Raw genomic sequence first — 19,172 nt, 5'->3', positions numbered from 1 at the left:
GTGTTGACAATTGAATGTACACCATCCAATGTTGTCTCTTCTGACAATGATGTCCATATGAAAAACAGGTTATTAATGGTGGGAATTTCAGTAGGAAGGGCTTTCATGTCAAACTCTTTTTTGTCCAACTATTGAATAAGCAAGTGTCCCATTCTCATTACAGTCCTCACCATAATTCTGCATAACAAAGATTTTGGCAAAAAAAAAAAATTTCTAGTCAGGTTGACATATGGTCTTTTAAACTGCGTGTGTGCATGTGCGTCTTGTGGCGCTCGCCGACACGCACACACACTATATATATATCAGGAGTTTAGATTGTGATTTTTGATATGAAAGGGTGTATTCTGTCACTGAGCTACACTGTTCCACTAGAATTATTTCTGAATAATTTGCATAGAGCCTTCAAGGATTTTTCTGTTGCTGACACTGAGTTAAGCTGTCTGTGACTTTTTTTAATCCATGTGTGACTGTATTTCAATCTTATAAATGTGCTTTTAGGCTAAGCTAGACATTGTGGCATCAGCACAGCTTTGGATATGGGATGGTCCATCCAGTTGCAAAGTGGCTAAGGGTAACTTCATGCTGACAAGTAACAGATGGGAGTAACAGATGAAGTCACCCCCTTTTCCATCTTGTCTTTTGGAAATCTTCCCCTTACTATTTTTCATGAGTTATGAAATAAATGTATACATAAGTGAAATGGCCTAAGGGAGAAACTTTGGCAGGGGAAAGCAACAAGCAATTCTGCTTTCCTGTTGAAACCAAGACCACATTGGTATTTGAAAATATAGATCTCTCTAAGTTAGTGCTGAACTGGTACTTTAAATATCCTTACTTTGGACATTTTCAAAACCAATGTCTTTTGCTTTCTTCCTTACCTTCTAGTCCCAGAATTAAGAATTATATGATTAAAAGGATTTTACAGAATCATTTTCCTTTGCAAAGCATATAGTTCAAATTTCAATGTTCAAAATAGTTTACCATTTTTATTATGATCAGTATAAAAAACCCTAAAATATAATCATTATAGAGATATTAAAATACTATAGGTAAGAAAAGCATGATGGAATACAGTCAACTCTTAGAGACATTTCAGAGTAGAAAGATTTTTATCTGTTTATAATAACAAATGAGACGTAACAGCTTTCCTCAGAATAATTAATGTCCAGTTTAGAAAAGATCCTATTGGAGACCAGTATTTTCATTATGCAAGTACCAGCATCTGGATTTAGTCAGCTGATTGTTGAAAAGTTTTTATGGCTGTGAACACACCCTATTTAAAGTTAAACATTTCCATCATTTTTCAGCTGTCTCTCTGGATTAACGAGAAGATGCTTACAGCACAAGATATGTCTTATGATGAAGCACGGAACCTTCACAGCAAGTGGCTGAAACACCAAGCCTTCATGGCTGAGCTCGGCTCCAACAAAGAGTGGCTTGACAAAATCCAAAAGGTATGGGGCAAAGGAATGGTGCTCTGGGAAAGGCATTTGGGTTTACTTGTCATGTCCCTTCAGGAACATGCTAGCATAGAATCATGTGAATTAGTCCTATGCATGAGGAATTACCAGGTTATGGCAAACTGAGTTAACAATTCTTGATTGATCATTTTGTTTATTTTTAGGAAGGGATGCAGTTGATTGCCGAAAAGCCTGAAACTGAAGCAATTGTGAAAGAGAAGTTGACAAGCCTACACCAAATGTGGCAAGTACTGGAAAGCACCACCCAAACAAAAGCTCAGCGGCTTTTTGATGCCAATAAGGCTGAGCTTTTCACCCAGAGCTGTGCTGACTTAGATAAATGGCTGAATGGCCTGGAGAGCCAGATACAATCAGATGATTATGGCAAAGACCTCACCAGTGTCAACATTTTGCTGAAAAAACAACAGGTAAACCCATTGGAGTAGTAAACCTTGCCACTTTAGTAATGGACAGAAAGAGGGGCAAAAACGATGAAATATATATGAGTTTATTTTTATGGTAAACATTTATCTGAATGCCTTTCCAGTTGGATAATATTCAAGTTGACTACAGTGTTCCATTATTATATCATTTTTAGGTATTTGGGATACTTCTGTTAAGAAAAGCAAATGTATCACGTGAAATATATCAAATTATTACTAAGCTGTGTGGTATTTAGTGGGGAAGTGCAATGCTTTGAATTCAGAAATGCTTCATAACATTCAGGGAACGAATGCATCTGGAAATTTAAAGCAGCTGTGTTTTTCCCCAGGGTTTGTTGGGCTGCCTGCTGCAGTTGCAGCCAGATACATACCTGTTCCAAACCATTATTTTTTGCTTGCAGATCTATAGCCTGCATAGCCATAGCATTTAGCAAATTTTGTTTCCCAGGTGTAATCTGAATACAAATCTCTTCACCTGCTGTCTAAAGCAAGGAGAAAAAAATATATAACCGAGGGCTCATATTTTCAACAGTTCATGGCAGTCTATAAAAGTATAAAATATCTTTTGTACACCATGTCCATTTGATGAGGACAGAAATAGCATTGTTGTCCTTGGCTTAATTCATTGCTATTGTTTTCCTCAATATTCTTGACATTTGTCTGTCAAATATGTAAGGTGTTAATTGGAGTTGATTTTCACCACAAGAGTTGAAATAGGCACTGGTACATATTTAACCTTGATAAACTTGTGCATTTTTTGCTTTTTGTTTGCAAAATTATGTTTTGAATGATTTGACCAAAAGGGCTTGACAAAATGAACACCCAAGCTATTGGTGAATTTCTCTCTCGTACATTTGCTATAAATCACAGAAAACTATGTCACAGAAAGATTGAACCTTTGCAAAAAGTCTCAAAAGTACTGGAAAGAATTATACAGAACATCCAGAAAATAAAACTCAAATTTAAACTACAAATATTTGTATTGGGCAAGACCCAAAGAATATAAATGAAAAGCACCACAATTTATTAAGAGATGGTTGACAGCAGCAAGAACCAATATAACACAACATTGGGAAAGAAAAACCTTTCCAACAATAAAAATTTGGGAGACTAAAATTTGAGAATGCGCAGCAATAGAAAAACAGACTGTATATATTTCTAGCAGAAGTCTAACCAAATTCAAGCAGAAATGGTTCCCTTATAAATAACATGTTGCACAGAAAGGCAAACTAAAACATTAAGAATATGGTTTTTCAAGAAAAAAGGAAGCTGTTTAAAAACCATTACAATGATCCAAATAGAAGTGAACTGTAATCTCACTGGATAGTATAAAGATAAGTAGCAATTAGTGGCTGAACCTCTTTGTTTTGTGGTCTTGCTAATGTTCCTTAGATGGTAATACCTCTTTAGCAAGGGATCTACATTTTCATTTTCATTGTAGATGCTTGAGAATCAAATGGATGTCCGTAAGAAAGAAGTTGAGGAGCTGCAGAGTCAAGCCCAGGCACTGAGTCAGGAAGGCAAGAATACTGATGAAGTTGATGGCAAACGTTATATAGTGGAGAAGAAATTCATGGAATTGCTGGAGCCCTTGAATGAAAGGAAGGCTCACCTACTGGCCTCTAAGGAGATCCATCAGTTCAACCGGGATGTGGAGGATGAAATTGTGAGTTTAAAAGTTATTCTCAGTTACAGCTTGACTTATTAATTTTTTGGATAGCACACAATGCTATTATCCAATCTCTTAATTCTTGTTATATTTCCTTCCCATGTCTGCATTCCATATTGATCAGTATATTTTATCTCTTCTAGTTGTGGGTTGGAGAGAGGATGCCTATTGCCACATCCACAGATCATGGGCACAACCTTCAGACTGTTCAGTTGTTAATTAAGAAAAATCAGGTAAGAGGCTAGATAGGCATCCTTCACATAGGCAAAATATTCAAAATTTAGATTCTTTCCTTAGTGAATATCTTCAGTGAGGTTGTGGATGAATGCTCTTGGTTTTATTTTCCCTTTTCCTTTCCACTGGCATAGTTTTTATATTAACTTTTTAATGAATGAAAAGCGTCATTCACACAGTGGTATTCTAATCATCTGTATAAGTTCAAGGGGCTTTTATATTTTATATGCAACTAATAGACATTAATCTATCTTAGTTTCTGTGATAGAAACTAAGGCTGCTTTATGACCACTGCAGAGATAATAAATGGCGCAGTTGTTTGAATCTACTCCACATACCAAAGTGAGCTGGTTTATTTTTTATGCCTGATTGAGTCTCCCATTTTGCACACATCATGATTTTCTGCAACAAAATCTGACATGGATATCAGATGTAGGTGCTTTGGGCATTACTTGTTTAAATCATAAATATGTGTTGACTTATCCAGTGAATTCATCTTTACTCTTGTTCTCGAGATGAGAGCAGTTTTGTAATGGTTAGAATGCTGGTCTAGAAGCGGATTTCTCATTAGAATAGAATAGAATAGAACAGAATAGAATAGAATAGAATTCTTTATTGGCCAAGTGTGATTGGACACACAAAAATTTGTCTTGGTGTAAATGCTCTCAGTATACATAAAAAAAAGATACATTCATCAAGAATCAAAAATCAAAAGGTACAACACTTAATAATAGTCATAGGATACAGTAAGCAATCAAATCATACTAGGAAACAGTCAATATAAATCGTAAGGATACAAGCGACAAAGTTACAGTCATACAGTAACAAGTGGGAGGGGATGGGTGATAAGGAGTGATTAGAAGTTTAACAGTAATAGTAGTGCAGACTTTGTAAATAGTTGATCAGTGTTGAGGGAATTATTTGTTTAGGCTTTTGGGGAAAAACTGTCCTTGTGTCTAGTGGTTCTGGTGTGCAGTACTCTATAGCATCGTTCGGAGGATAGGAGTTGAAACAGGTTTATGTCCGGGATGTGAGGGGTCTGTAAATATTTTCACAGCCCTCTTTTTGACTCGAGCATTATACAGGTCCTCAATGGAAGGCAAGTTGGTAGTAATTGTTTTCTCTGAAGTCTGTGTCTGTCCTGTTGGGTTGCAGAACCAAATTATCTTTTCTTTTAAGCATTTGTTAAACTATTCCTAGTATGTATATTAAATTCCCCCTACCCCCTTTAGACACTTCAGAAAGAAATCCATGGGCACCAGCCTCGTATTGATGACATTTTTGAGAGAAGCCAAAACATCCTTACTGACAGCAGCCTTAATGCCGAAGCAATCCAGCAGCGGCTTGCAGATTTGCAGCAGCTGTGGAATCTCCTGATTGAGGAGACAGAGAAACGCCACAAGCGCCTTGAGGAATCCCACAAAGCCCAACAATATTATTTTGATGCTGCAGAAGCTGAAGCCTGGATGAGTGAACAGGAGCTGTACATGATGTCAGAAGAGAAGGCCAAGGTAAGGAAGCTTCCTGCTATATAGGAAGCAGAGTACAGATGCAGTCACTGAGCTAAATCAGTGTTTTTCCACCTCAGTGACTTTAAGACTTTAAGATGTGTGGATTTCAACTCCCAGAATTCCCCAATTCCCCAACCAGCATGATAGCTTTAATATAATGTATAAACATTATATTATATAATGTATAAACACTTTACTTTTGTTCCTAAAGGCTGTATGGACATTAAATCTAGAATTAAAGACTGGTAAGTAGACCTTGCTATGAAACCAAGATCTACCCCAAGCTGTGTAAGAAGCTGTAAGCTTTTGGCAACACAAACTATAGAACTGATTCTCTGGAAGACCAAAATGGTATCAAGCTAGTAGTTTTGTTTTTATTTATTTATTTAATTTCTGTGCTGCCCATCTCACTGATACAGAGACTCTTTAATTCTCAGGTTAAAACTGGACTTTCCCAACAGTACACATAGCACAAAACTACAAATATTCCCATTTTTCCTTTTGTTAGGTTTAATTGTTTTACATGGGTATTTTTGGCTATTTTTATTTATATCACCTACCATCAGAAAATGATCATAATCTTTTCAAAATTCTCTTTATTTACAATGTGCTGTGTATCTAATCAATGTTGAGCAGCTGAAAGAAACTGTCTCTGCTTTTTTTGTCCATCTTCCCAAACTCAGGTATATAGTGAGCACTTGCAGAAATCAGATTTATGTGCTCAATTACTTAAAGAGAAACAATTTCCCTTCTTTCTCAGAAGCCTGCTTTTTTATGCTTGAGAGATGTGTCTTCTGATACTTTTTCTTTAAGATTTTTTTTCCTAGTTTATTAATGTTTTCTTGAATTGTCAAATATTTGTAGGTTTCTTAATGTCTGAACTATGGTTTATTTCTTTCATTTGCCCTGATATTAAGTAAAAAAAATCCTGTGGGTCAATTTACCATTGTCAGCTAATCTATGTTTTGACTTGAGTTCAGTCCACTGTGATTATTTCTTTTTTTGATGAAGGATACATATATGTTTCTAGAAAAGGTGACCATTTAGTTTGAAAAAATAACTATTCTGATTCAGATTTCATAAACTCAGGATAGGATTCTTGTATTTAGATTTGAGTAATGCATATTTAAAGCAATAAAGATATTTTAAAATCATTGAACTAGAAATCAAAAAGCAGCACAGGAGAAAAAAGCAAGAGGCCTGACATACATCCTATTGTGGCATGTCACTGGAATTGTAGTTTATGATGGGGCCATCATACCTATGCCATATTTTGTCCATTATTATTGTTAGATCATTCAGTTAACTTACTTTCATTAGAAATGCTGTGGTGTACTATAGCTGTATTTTAAGTGATTCCTGTCATTTACAAAACAGATAACCAGCAGGTTTCTTATAGCTAAAGAACATTGAATGATGTGACATTTGAAGAGGATTGGCGGATGTTTTCTCTGTCCTCTGTAACCCAGCACTTTTGACGTAGGTTGATTTTCCATAGGTAACATTAGCAGCATTGAGAACTGTAAACCTTGAGTTAACGATTTCCCATTTAGCAGACTTTAGAAGAATATTTTTAAATCTCTTGATATCATCCTCATATAATAGGCAAGTCTAGTGCAAGTAATGTGGGCAAAGCAATTACATTTATTTCATATAATTCATAATGACTCACGTAATTTGAGTAATAAAGTTATTATGCAAGTTGTACAAATTATAAAATGCATGTCAAAATTGCCACAAATTATATAATTTGTTTAATTTGCACAATGACATAATTACACAAATGACAAATAAATCATGAATTACATCATTGCAAGTAACACAAATAGTGGACACCAAACGGTCAGGAAAAGGCTTTCTAAATTTGCAAATTAGGATAAGTTGCCATTTAATAAACATGATTTGTTCTCTCTTGAAACTTTAGGATGAACAAAGTGCAGTTTCTATGTTGAAGAAACACCAGATTTTGGAACAAGCTGTAGAAGACTATGCTGAGACAGTCCACCAACTTTCCAAGACCAGCAGAACTTTGGTAGCAGATAATCATCCAGAGAGGTGGCTCCTGTTGTTCTGCCTTTTTAATTTGCTTTTGTTCTTAGGCCTTGTAAGAACTGCCCTGCTAATTCTGCTGAGTGGTTCATTAAGATTAGTATCCTTTCCATTTCTAAGCTCTTCTAAACTTACAATTATTCTGGGTAAAAAAGCAAACAGCAAGATTAATTCATAGCCTGATTTAGATCTAACAAGCTGCAGATTTCCTGTTCTGCTCAAATATTCCACTTAGTTACTTCCTCGCTTCTTCCCTTTTGGATTCAGAGGGAGACTTAGAAAGCTTGTGCTTTCAGTTTTTAATAAATCACGATTTTCCTTGATAACTGTATTCAACAAGGAATTTTGAGCTGCAGTTTTAGAACAATCCAGGAAACTATGTTTGTTTCTTCGTTGCATTGCATTTCCCTCATTGTTTACTCCCATGTCCAAATATGTGAACAAGTTAGCACACTAAATGTAGTCCTCAACTTATGTCCATTCAAATTACAAAAGACTTCTGCAGGGCTGCTTATGAACAGATTCAAAATGCTGGTGGCAATCCCTTCCCAGTCATGCGGTCTCATTTGGGTGCTCAGCAACCAGTCCACCTTTACGGCTGTTTGCAGTGATCCACAGTCATGTGATTGTGATTTATGACCTTTTGCCAGAAACCAGTATTTATTTAATATTACATTTGCGTAACAGCCATGGTGCTTCACTTGACTGCTGCAGGCAAGGTTGTAAAATCAGTCACGGTCACATGATAACCTGCTTAACTGATAAGACTTGTGATCATAATTCCAAGCTCAATTATAGTCATAAGTTGGGGACTACTTGCACATCATTCAGCAGAACCTTTTTGGCAAAATCATTCATTCCTCCACGCAAATAAATATCACGTTCTTCAGTAAGACAGGCTGCCAGGAATAGAAATCAGTAAAAACAAGACATAAAAATCTTATTCTAAAGAGAGGTGACATAAATGGAAGATGGAATGGGGAAAGAAAAGAAAGCAAGAAAAAAAACCAGGCAAGGATTCTTAACCCACAGTTTCTCTAACAGTGCAATGTAGGTATCATACTGTGATGTTGCTTGCTGTTTTATATGCATAATATCAAAGAGAGAAGAACTGATAGAATGGGCTTTCTTCCTTTCTCTTCATGTGATGGAACATCTGCTGTTGATAGCCCTGAGAGAGAAAATACTCATGGTCTTTTTCTAAATACTATTAAAATTGTACTTTCATTTTATGATTGAATGGCAGCAAAGCTAAACTCTTTTTGGAGTTGTCTGTATGTATAAAATAAATAATTACTTCTTGACATTATATACTGGCCTGTCAGGTAGATGTTTAAAGTTTCCCGAACACAGTAGGATGGAAATATTGATTTATTCTTCCAAACCCACATCTTTTTAACAGAATTTCAAACTACAAAATTATTCAGCATTCAAAAATTACTCCCTTTGAAAAAGACAATTGGAATTGGAAAATCAAATGCCAAATATATAATAGAAAGATCAAATAAAACAAAAGAAACTGTACCGTATAATTCATGGGTATATCTATTTAACAGAACATGTCTGTATTCATATAGGACTAGTGGGTCAGAGAAAAATGGAGAAATGTAGCAGAGAAATAGAACAGTTTTAATTTTCTCTGTAATTCTTCATACTGTCTGAATTCTGGCACATTCCCCATCTGTGTGCTTCAAATTGTTGCTCACTGGTTGGGAAAGAAATTATCCATTTAATGGAATCTGATTAATTTCCTCTGGAAATTTTAAAGTCACAAGCTGGGAGGTGCCTTTTATTAATGTGGACCATTTGTTTATCAATAGCATTCAGCACTGGCAGAAATCCAAGCAGTCCAAGCCAAGTTCATATCCTTCCTCTAGGTCATGTGAAAAGTCATAGGATTAGATGGCTAGATCTGGAATGTATCTTAACATTCTCTCTCATACTTGTCTTTTAGCAAAACATAATATGGAGCTATGAGACTGTGTGTTGTTTATGACTATTTTTCCATAGGCAGGAGCTGTATTACAAGTTAACTTGAAAGTATAGTCACCCAATTTTTCTGGAGCTAATGAGATAAGTTAATTAATTGCACACAATTCTGATTTGGCTCCCCAGGCAGAGATTGGAACTTGGTGCTCCCAGATGGAATAATGAAAGCTGGTGTAGTGCAGGGGTAAAGTGGGGCAGCCCAGAAATTCCATAATAAGTACATAATCCATACGTACTGCATAGCAATTGATATTATAAATTTTTTTTATAAAGCTACAGCCTGAATTGCCAGAAACGTTAAAAAGTGCTATTAATGCTTAGGTGCTGATTTTTAACAAGAAATAATAAAAGACAAAACTGCCTCAATTTCCCAAGTAAAAGCAATGGAAGAAATAAAAACAACAACAACAGTCGAAGAGCTGGCAGCTGTGATTGCTCATTGTTTGGTATATAATAATAATAATATCTGCTGCAACAATACCTTTAACACATTTAAACAATATCTCCCTATCCCAGGTTCTTAGGAAGGACTGGCTAGGTGGATAAAAATGTCACGTCCAGTCTAAATGTCTAGCTGACTGCAACCAACAATAATAGTAATAATAATAATATATTAAATGTGTATGTTGCCCAACTCTCAGTGGCTTCTAGATATTAGCAAAAATGTGTGTTTTTAAGAGAGGCTTTGATGTTTTCTTTTTGGTAAGTAAATATCTTATTAAAGAAAAAAAGAAAAATTCAGCATTTGGTTGATCACTGTGGCAGCAGAGTATTAAGTTAGATTGGTCTTGCAAGATCAAATCTGGATTGGTCACTGGGACCAGAGATTTACTCTTCCGAGCTTTCAGACTCATGCTGGAGCCCACCTTCAGGGGACTTCTCTCTACTGGAATATGTGCTTTGGCCTATAAGATTATTATTAGCTTGGTCTTAATTCTGATCCAGCAAAGTTTGGGGGTTGTTGCTATATAATTGACTATATTTATATGGACTTATTTAAACTAGGTCTAGATGGAGTTTGTTTTTTATCTTTTGTCTCCACAGTGAACGTATTAGCATGAGGCAATCGAAAGTGGATAAGCTGTATGCAGGCCTGAAAGACCTTGCTGAGGAGAGGAGGGGCAAGTTGGACGAGAGACACCGGCTATTCCAGCTGAACCGTGAGGTGGATGATTTGGAGCAGTGGATAGCGGAAAGGGAAGTGGTGGCTGGATCTCACGAACTGGGACAAGATTATGAGCATGTGACAGTAAGTAGCCTGGAGTCTTAGTTCCTTTCTTTTATTCACTGTATGGTAATGTGCAAGATTGGAAAATATAGTTTATATATACAAAATTGTAATCAAAGCATAAATACAATAAAAATGCTAATATAAAAATATTAAAAGCACTCTGACAAACTCAAACAGTTTTCCAGCACTAATGCCCAAAGCCTATGCAAGACTTTATTTGGTTTCCACAAGGAGAATATCAGAGATGGAACTAGCTAGGCATGAAGCAATCTTGCCCAATTCAGCAAACAGAATGCATTAGCTAATATGTAGGATAAAAGCTGCTTAGTGTATTTCAACTTGCATTCTATTGTTGTTAATTGCTTTGAATGTCATATGTAATGAAAAGCAGAAAAATATGGTGAGTATTTTTGAGCCACAGAAATTAATTTAGGAGTCAGAATATATAGTGGGATGATGAGAGCACTGGCTACTTGTTATAGAGGCACGATTGAGAGCGTTTTAACAAGTGCATCACTGTTTGGTTGGTGGCAGCAGTGCCTCAGATAGAAAGTCCATTCAGAGTGGTAAGGACAGCTGGGATGATTATAGGAAGCTCGCTTCCTGTCATTCAGGATATTGCTTATAAGCACTATATGCTTAGGACTCAAAGTGTTGTTAGAGACCCCGCACACCCACTTCACGGTCTATTTCTGTTGCTTCTCTCGGGGAGAAGGTTTTGAAGTATTTTTAGTAGGACTTCCAGATTCTGTAACAACTTTGTTCCCTATGCCATCCATCTGGTAAACTTGCAAGATTCTCTTGCCATGTACATGTATACATCCGAACCAGACTGTGTTGTTTCTCTGTGTCATATAATATATGTGGCTACATGCATAATTTTGTATGTATGTATTTATTTATCTTGTGTTTATGTTTATATTAGAGGTGAGAACTGTATGCAATGTAATTTCATTTTAATGTATGCTGATTAGTATACATTCAAAGGGACAATAAAGTTATTCTAAGTCTAAGTTTAAAATATGTTACATATGACACAGTTTTGCTTTATTGACATCCATTTCCCCTTTGAATATAACTTTATCCAGTATATTATTAGTTGGGCAGTAAGCTTTGTGTGTTTATGCTATATCCTCCTCCAGTTTATCATTTTGATCCAAGGCTTATTTACACAAGCAATCTTTTTCTCCCAGATGTTGCAAGAGAGATTTCGTGAATTTGCCCGAGACACTGGGAATATTGGACAGGAACGTGTTGATACTGTCAATCGCATGGCTGATGAACTCATTAATTCTGGACATTCTGATGCTGCTACTATTGCTGAGTGGAAAGATGGTCTCAATGAGGCCTGGGCTGACCTCTTGGAACTCATTGACACAAGAACACAGATCCTTGCGGCCTCTTATGAACTACACAAATTTTACCATGATGCCAAGGAGATCTTTGGACGAATACAGGATAAACATAAGAAGCTTCCTGAGGAACTTGGGCGGGATCAAAACACAGTAGAAACCCTGCAAAGGATGCATACAACATTTGAACATGACATTCAAGCCTTAGGAACGCAGGTATGCATATTAAGTAAACGTTGTATTCCTTTAAAATTGAAGAGCTTGTAGCTTGCATGGCTTTGGATTCAGGAAAGGAGAGTTCAGGTTTTTCAAATTTGTCAAAGTTCTCTTCATTGTTTTCTATTCTTGATTTTTACATCTTCCATGTGTTTTTCTGCAGTTCAAAGCCTTATAATAATAAGAAATTTTAGTTTCTTTGTATAATTATTATCAGAGAATTCACTGCAAAAAGATATGACAGTGATTATCAAGAAATCAGTAACAGAAAACAGACAGGTTGATCAGCCTAATATTTACGTTGATCCATTTAGAAAATTCAAATAAATACCAGCTGCTAAAGAGGAATAGTGAGAAATAGCAGTTGTTTTCAAACTCTGTGGCAGCATGAAGGAATTCATTTAACCAGTCTTTATAAATGCTTGGAATTGATGGATGTTTGGGTAGACTCAGTCTTATTATTTTATGTATATTATTTGATTGATTCTTAAGGCTACCCACTCTTCAATGACTCTGGGAAATTTGCAAGCAATTAGAAACAATACGAATTACAAAATATTAATAAAGAAACACACTGGGGAGGCATTAGTTTCTACCATGTTACAGATTTATTTATCTGTTTATCTTCTATGCCTTCCATCTCTCTATCCAAAGTGAGTCTGGGCAGCTTAAAGCACGTAAGAGGATCCCTGCTGAATTAGAACAAAAACCCACATTATCTAGTATTTTGTATCATTCGGTGGTCTGTGAATGCATTTGGGAAGCTCACAAACATAAGAAGATTATTAGACCACTTCTACCATTGCTTCCCAGCAATTAATATGTAAAGTATCCTACTTATATTTTGGCAGGTAATACAAAGCTATTAAAACTAGCAGCCACTGATAGAACCATAATCCATGCATTTGTCTAGGCCTATTTTGATGGCAGAAAACTCCATAATTTTATCTATTTGTTGTCTTTTTTTGGCACATGGAAAATATTCATGCTAGAATAGGAACTTGATTTGTTGGTGGGTGCTGAAAAGAGCTCTTCAAAAGAAAATAAATGCCATGAAGTTCTTCAGGGAGGATTGTCAATTATAACTTTCATAAACTAGCTGGGCATTCTCTAGAAGTTTCCTTGATTTTTTAAACTTTTTTTCCCTTTAACATACCGCTATGACTTATCAAATTTGCAAAGGATGATTTTAATATGATTATGATTAATAATATTTTTAATAAAAAATGATTTTAAGCTGCTTTTTGGTTGAGGACTTTAATTTTTAAAAAGAGACAATAACTAATAGATAGGAGGGGGGGAAGGACTCCAATATCTACCTCCAGATATTTTCCAAAAATATCTAAGAAGTTAAAAATTGGATCTTCCCATTCACGTGTGCATGTTTGGCATGGGGAACCAAGGTTTGGTAGTAGTGGTGGTGGTGGTATTTCAGAACTTATAGAGGGAGACTTTTAGTTCTGCCTCTGTCCGTACAATTTTTAAATGGGGCCAGAATGTATTTATTTATATGTAATTAAAGAGTATAGTGGAAATATTAATTTAAACCCCAAAGCACAATAACAAGGAAATTTGATTAATGTACTGCTGAGCAGGACTCAACTCATATAATTTCATGAATTGTTTAAATCTAGCACATTTACCTATTTTTGCTGAATGGGGACATAATAATTTTGCACTCTGTCATTAGAAATTATCAGTTCAGTATAACATCCAAGTTTTAATTTATATATTGCCAGTGTGACTGGGTAATTTCAAAATACAAACGAAACTTGGTGTTTAGATTCAAGTCTTGTTTTTTTAAAAAAATAAAAGGAGATACTAATTATCAGATTCTCCAGATTCTCTGTCCTCAGTAGTTGCAGTATAAATAAAGCCCCAATTATGAATCTATTGCAGCAAAGCATGTTGATAAAGAGGTATTTATAATCATAAGTATTTGCCTACAAAATTGTTTTGACTGATTTGTTTCAATTTTTTCACATTAGGTGAGACAACTCCAAGAGGATGCTGCCCGCCTTCAGTCTGCCTATGCTGGGGACAAGGCTGATGACATCCAGAAACGGGAAAATGAGGTTTTGGAGGCATGGAAAGCTTTGCTAGATGCCTGCGAAGGACGCAGGGTAAGGCTAGTGGATACTGGTGACAAATTCCGTTTCTTCAGTATGGTCCGTGACCTCATGCTTTGGATGGAAGATGTAATTCGTCAAATTGAAGCCCAAGAAAAGCCAAGGTAAGCAGGACTAATATGCAGAGGCTATAGGTGTTTCATAGCAGTACAGAGGATTGAGCAGTATAGATGACATCTATCTTGCATTCTGAAATCATTATAATATTCAGGTTTAATTAAATGAATTCAAATCCAAATTTAATGAAGAACATAATGGGGCACTTATTGATGTAGGAGTTCTGTTTGAAGGTTGTGGACTTGCACATGCAGACGTAGTTCTAAAGAACTGAAGCATTTAGTACAGTTTAGGTAGTCAGGATTGTAATTCAAATCCCTACAGAGCATGCTTGGGTAAAAAGTGCCAATTACAGTCTAAGAAACGAGTCACAAAATGCGAAATTAGGTAATAAACCATTCAAAGAGTCATAGAATGATGAGCAAGAAGCAGGAACAAGAATCACAAACAAAGCAAAGCTACTACTGTAGTTAGACAACTAACTACAAATACTCATGCCTCATCCTTTGACTAGCAACGAGCCTCATTGAGGAGTGTTATTCTGCCCCCCCGACCTGGGGCTTAGGGGTCATGCTTTGTCATTGATTGCTTCAGCTGAAAAGAAGGTGCCTGTAACTGATCAGTCTCAAATGAATTCTGGCTTAATGATTCCTCTGGTCGGCAGTCCTGAAACTGACAATCCACAAGCTCAACTGGAACAACATTGTAGAAGTCAAGATCAGAGTCAGATACCGGAACATGGCTCATACATAGCACAAGGTTTCTATTTGTAAAGTAACAATTGAGGCAAAAAATATACTACCTCGGAATGAAATTGGTCTCTCTGATAACAGTGAGACATAAAATCAAAGAGTATACATTTTTTTTCACGTGGACAAACAAGTGCTTTTACAGCTATAAAAGGCCAACAAGATTTCTAGGTTCACAATTTTGCCTATTGCTTCAACAATAATTGCGCCTTTTCTATTTGACTTGGAGAAACTGGAATAGATTTTGTTCTTTTATAGTTGGTTTTCCAACTTAACTGCAGGATACAGAATCAGAGTTAGGACTGCAGGTAATCCTCACTCAACGACAGCAATTGGAACTGGAATTTCCCATTGCTAAGCAGTGCAGTCAAAGCATAATGCCAATGATTGCATTGCTTAGCACCAGCAATTCTGGAAGTCCCTATTGCCATAATTAGGATTATGGTGCCAGTTCTGAATGGATATTGTCCCAAATGGAGGTAGGGGGCAAAATTGTGTAACAGTGAGTTCCACATTTAAGATGAGATAGTTAGCTTTTAACATATATGGCTGTTAAAGCAAAATAGGATTAAATAGAGCCAAGCAAGCATAACTCAGAAAATGGATTGCTGTTGTCTGAAAGAAAGAATGAGGCCTCCAATATAGCTTAGCTCCTGTACAGTCTTTTTTATAGGTTTTAAAACATATTTGGTATTTGAATTTAAAATTACCAATATTTTATTTTAGGGATGTTTCTTCTGTAGAACTGCTGATGAATAATCACCAAGGGATCAAAGCAGAAATAGATGCCCGAAATGATAGCTTTACAACCTGCATTGAGCTTGGTAAATCATTGCTGGCAAGAAAACACTATGCTTCAGAAGAGGTACTGTGTGCTTTCTGAGTACGGAGAGATAATTTTGCAAAGAATGCATAAAAACTGCTATGTTAAATCCAAGAACCTACCTTTGCTCATTGAAACTTATTCATATCATTCACCTTCAATGTTATGTAGGCTTATACTGAATTTGTCCCTCAATTCATTTAACTATGTTTATATTTCATATTTTCAGAGTTTATCAAATTTGTTTAAAAGAATTAAAATTAAAAATAATAACTAAATTATGGGGAAAAAAGCTTTCAGGTTGTCATCTCAACCATCAATGAAAATATTTTCAGCTAATAATGAAAATGCAACTCAACAATAATAACATAACAATCCAGCAACAGCAGCACAAAGTGCTTCAAACCAGATTTTACCACAGTAAAATAGTTTTTGCTTACTAAGACATTATCATCTATCCATCTATCTATCCCCCTTTCCCACTTGCAAACATAAGTACCAGTAGCCCTTAACAACCACAACTGGGACTTGCAACTCCATCACTAAGTGATGCAGTCATTAAGTGAGATACTTAATATCTCATGACTGTGTTGTGATTTTACTGCCAGCTTTTTTACTGACTCTGATCATCAGAAGTTGGTTGTGAAGCATGCAAATGGTGCTCATGTGACTGGGATGTTGTAAATGCCTGCTGGTTGCAAAGATCCAAATCTTAGTCACAGGACTGTAGAGATGCTGCAATCATAAGTGGAAGAACCATTTGTAAAGTTACTTTTTCAGCACTGCTGTCACTTTAATTGGGCATTCTTTAAGTAAGGATTATCTGTAGTTTGAATTGTGCTCACACTTAATAAGAAGCTAGCTGCTGAAGTACTAGTAAAATATGCCCCTATACCTTTAGAATACAGATAGTCCTTAGCCTGTTATAGTGATCTTTTGTAACTATGACTGTGCCAAATGAATGGTAGTTACAATTGGTCCTCAGAGTTCTGCCCATCCCAGTATCCTCTGCAATCGTGTGATCATGATCTGAGTGATTGGCAGTTGGGTCATGCCTACAATCTGTTGCAGTGCCCTGTGGTCATATGATTACCATTGCAATTCTTTCCTCCCAGTTTTCCTACATCAAGTCTTCCACAACTGTGCACCAAGTCTGTGCTATACCAGTCACTTGTGCATTCTCCCCCAACCCATGCCACACCTCTCATTCACCCTCCCTGACTGGCGCCACATTTCTAGTGCACACCATTGCATCCTTGCACACTTTCCCCATGCCAAACCTCTCCTTGACCCTCCCACCTCTGTACACTTCCCTCTGACTTGTGCTGTGTCTCTCCTAACTCATTAACACCCTTCTTAACTCATTCCATACTCCAGTGTACCTGCTCACACTCTGCACCTTCATACGCTGTCCATGACCTTCCCTCAAATCCTTGCTCAGCCTCCTTGACCCTCTCAATCCATGCATTCCTTTGCTTCCTCCCTCACCTGGCAACAGCCACATACTTGCCTGCCAGTCTAGGGCTTGCAATTTCCTGCTAGCTTCCCCACTGACTTTGGTTGTTGGAAGCCAGCAAGTAATTGTCTCACCTAATGGCCATGGGGTTCAGTTAACAGCAACAGTTAATGTGATCACAATTTATGACTGCACTGCTTAGCAACAAAAATTTTAATCCCCGTTGCTTTTATAAGATGTAGTGGAAATTAAATATAATCCAATCCACAGAGTTAATGCACCTGGTGAAATAAAACATTTTAAGCTTTATTGCTAGAACGGTGTAAGTGAAGTTCTATATGGAATTCCAAAATGTAGTAATTTATGTTGAAGGCCATTTTCCCACTTGCTACTGTTAAAAGTAAGATTGATTCATTATTTTGTTTATTCATTTATTAAATGTATTGGTCATTATTATTGGCTCTGGGTTCTAACTGTATTATCACAAGAGTGTTGTGGCAGTAATGCTGGTTAATTTCTTATGGTGGTTAGGAACCATGTTATAATTAGTTACAAAATTAATAAATCTATAATAAATCTATACATGATACTGATTTCCATTTTAAACATTTCTTTTAGATAAAAGAGAAGTTACTGCAATTGACAGAAAAAAGAAAAGAAATGATTGACAAGTGGGAAGACAGATGGGAGTGGCTGAGATTGAGTAAGAATCCCATGTCTGCCTTTTTATAATGGATCTCTCTCCATCCATCTCTCCCCCCCCGTTCTCTTTTGAAGAGTTGTGGTTTCCATGAATTGTATTTCAGATTGCATGGTTACAAGTGATTGTTCCTCCCTCCCTTCCTCCCTCCCTTAAAAATAGTTATTAATGCTGGAAAGTTTATGATTAAAACAAGGATTGTGGCAGATGTTCCTATTAGCCAGAGCCTACTTCAACAGGTTGAAGGATAAACAGTAGAAAAACATTTATAGTATATGTAAGTAAATATATAAATTAAAACAAGAATAAAAAACTCTAACACTAAAAAAAAGATTATCCAAATGTTTTCATATTTGCTCTAATTTTTGTGGCAATCATACCTAAGGTCCTGAAAGAGAAAAGAGATATGCACATATCGTATCACAGCAAGAGGTTTTTTTAAATGTACCCTTGGGACTGGCCATGTTGTTGGAGACTGCTGGGGGTTATAATTCAGTACTATGTGGAAGATTACAGTTTTCCCCATCCCTGTGCTATAGTATAAATTATAAAACATGTACTAGTTCTGAACATGGTATGTTTCTGACTTTTACTTAGTTCTGGAAGTACACCAGTTTTCAAGGGATGCCAGTGTTGCCGAGGCCTGGCTATTAGGACAGGAGCCATATTTGTCAAGTCGTGAAATAGGGCAAAGCGTGGATGAAGTGGAGAAGCTCATCAAGAGGCATGAAGCCTTTGAAAAATCAGCCGCAACTTGGGATGAAAGATTTTCAGCACTTGAAAGACTTACCACGGTAGGTCACAAGACCCAAATCAGATGTTTTTCATGATGATTACCTGACCTAATTAATCACATGAATCAATAATCAAGGATCAGCAATATTTTTTGAACATAATTAACATAATAAAAACAATATGTCTGAAGTGAGCACAGTTAGTGCTTTGAAATATATGTTTACATTGCATTAGAAGGAGAAAACACATCGCCACAAAATGGCACCCACAGAACCTTAATCTTTATATAAATTCAAGTTAAAATGGCTGGAATCTTGCAAAATGGCAGTGTAATTACTGCAGTGTTATTGCAGGAAAGCTCATAATAGT

The 19,172-nt window shown here is 36.3% G+C and overlaps 1 protein-coding gene across 2 annotated transcripts in view; it reads left to right on the top strand.

The window, feature by feature from the left end:
- SPTBN1 (spectrin beta, non-erythrocytic 1) overlaps positions 1–19,172 on the top strand; it is a 185,120-nt gene that overhangs the window by 147,016 nt on the left and 18,932 nt on the right. For both annotated transcript variants that reach the window (XM_026696031.2, XM_026696032.2), the window contains 12 exons: positions 1,308–1,454; positions 1,625–1,888; positions 3,345–3,569; positions 3,716–3,805; positions 5,039–5,317; positions 7,242–7,372; positions 10,400–10,604; positions 11,780–12,154; positions 14,143–14,387; positions 15,816–15,954; positions 17,987–18,071; positions 18,666–18,862. In XM_026696031.2, the coding sequence (XP_026551816.1) occupies positions 1,308–1,454; positions 1,625–1,888; positions 3,345–3,569; positions 3,716–3,805; positions 5,039–5,317; positions 7,242–7,372; positions 10,400–10,604; positions 11,780–12,154; positions 14,143–14,387; positions 15,816–15,954; positions 17,987–18,071; positions 18,666–18,862 (2,382 nt within the window). The remainder of the gene's footprint in view (positions 1–1,307; positions 1,455–1,624; positions 1,889–3,344; positions 3,570–3,715; positions 3,806–5,038; positions 5,318–7,241; positions 7,373–10,399; positions 10,605–11,779; positions 12,155–14,142; positions 14,388–15,815; positions 15,955–17,986; positions 18,072–18,665; positions 18,863–19,172) is intronic.

The sequence above is a fragment of the Pseudonaja textilis genome, chromosome 1 (genome assembly GCF_049901715.1).
Source record: "Pseudonaja textilis isolate UNSWEBS1 chromosome 1, rPseTex1.2, whole genome shotgun sequence".
Classification (NCBI taxonomy): domain Eukaryota; kingdom Metazoa; phylum Chordata; class Lepidosauria; order Squamata; family Elapidae; genus Pseudonaja; species Pseudonaja textilis.
This window is presented reverse-complemented; position numbering and strand designations above follow the sequence as displayed.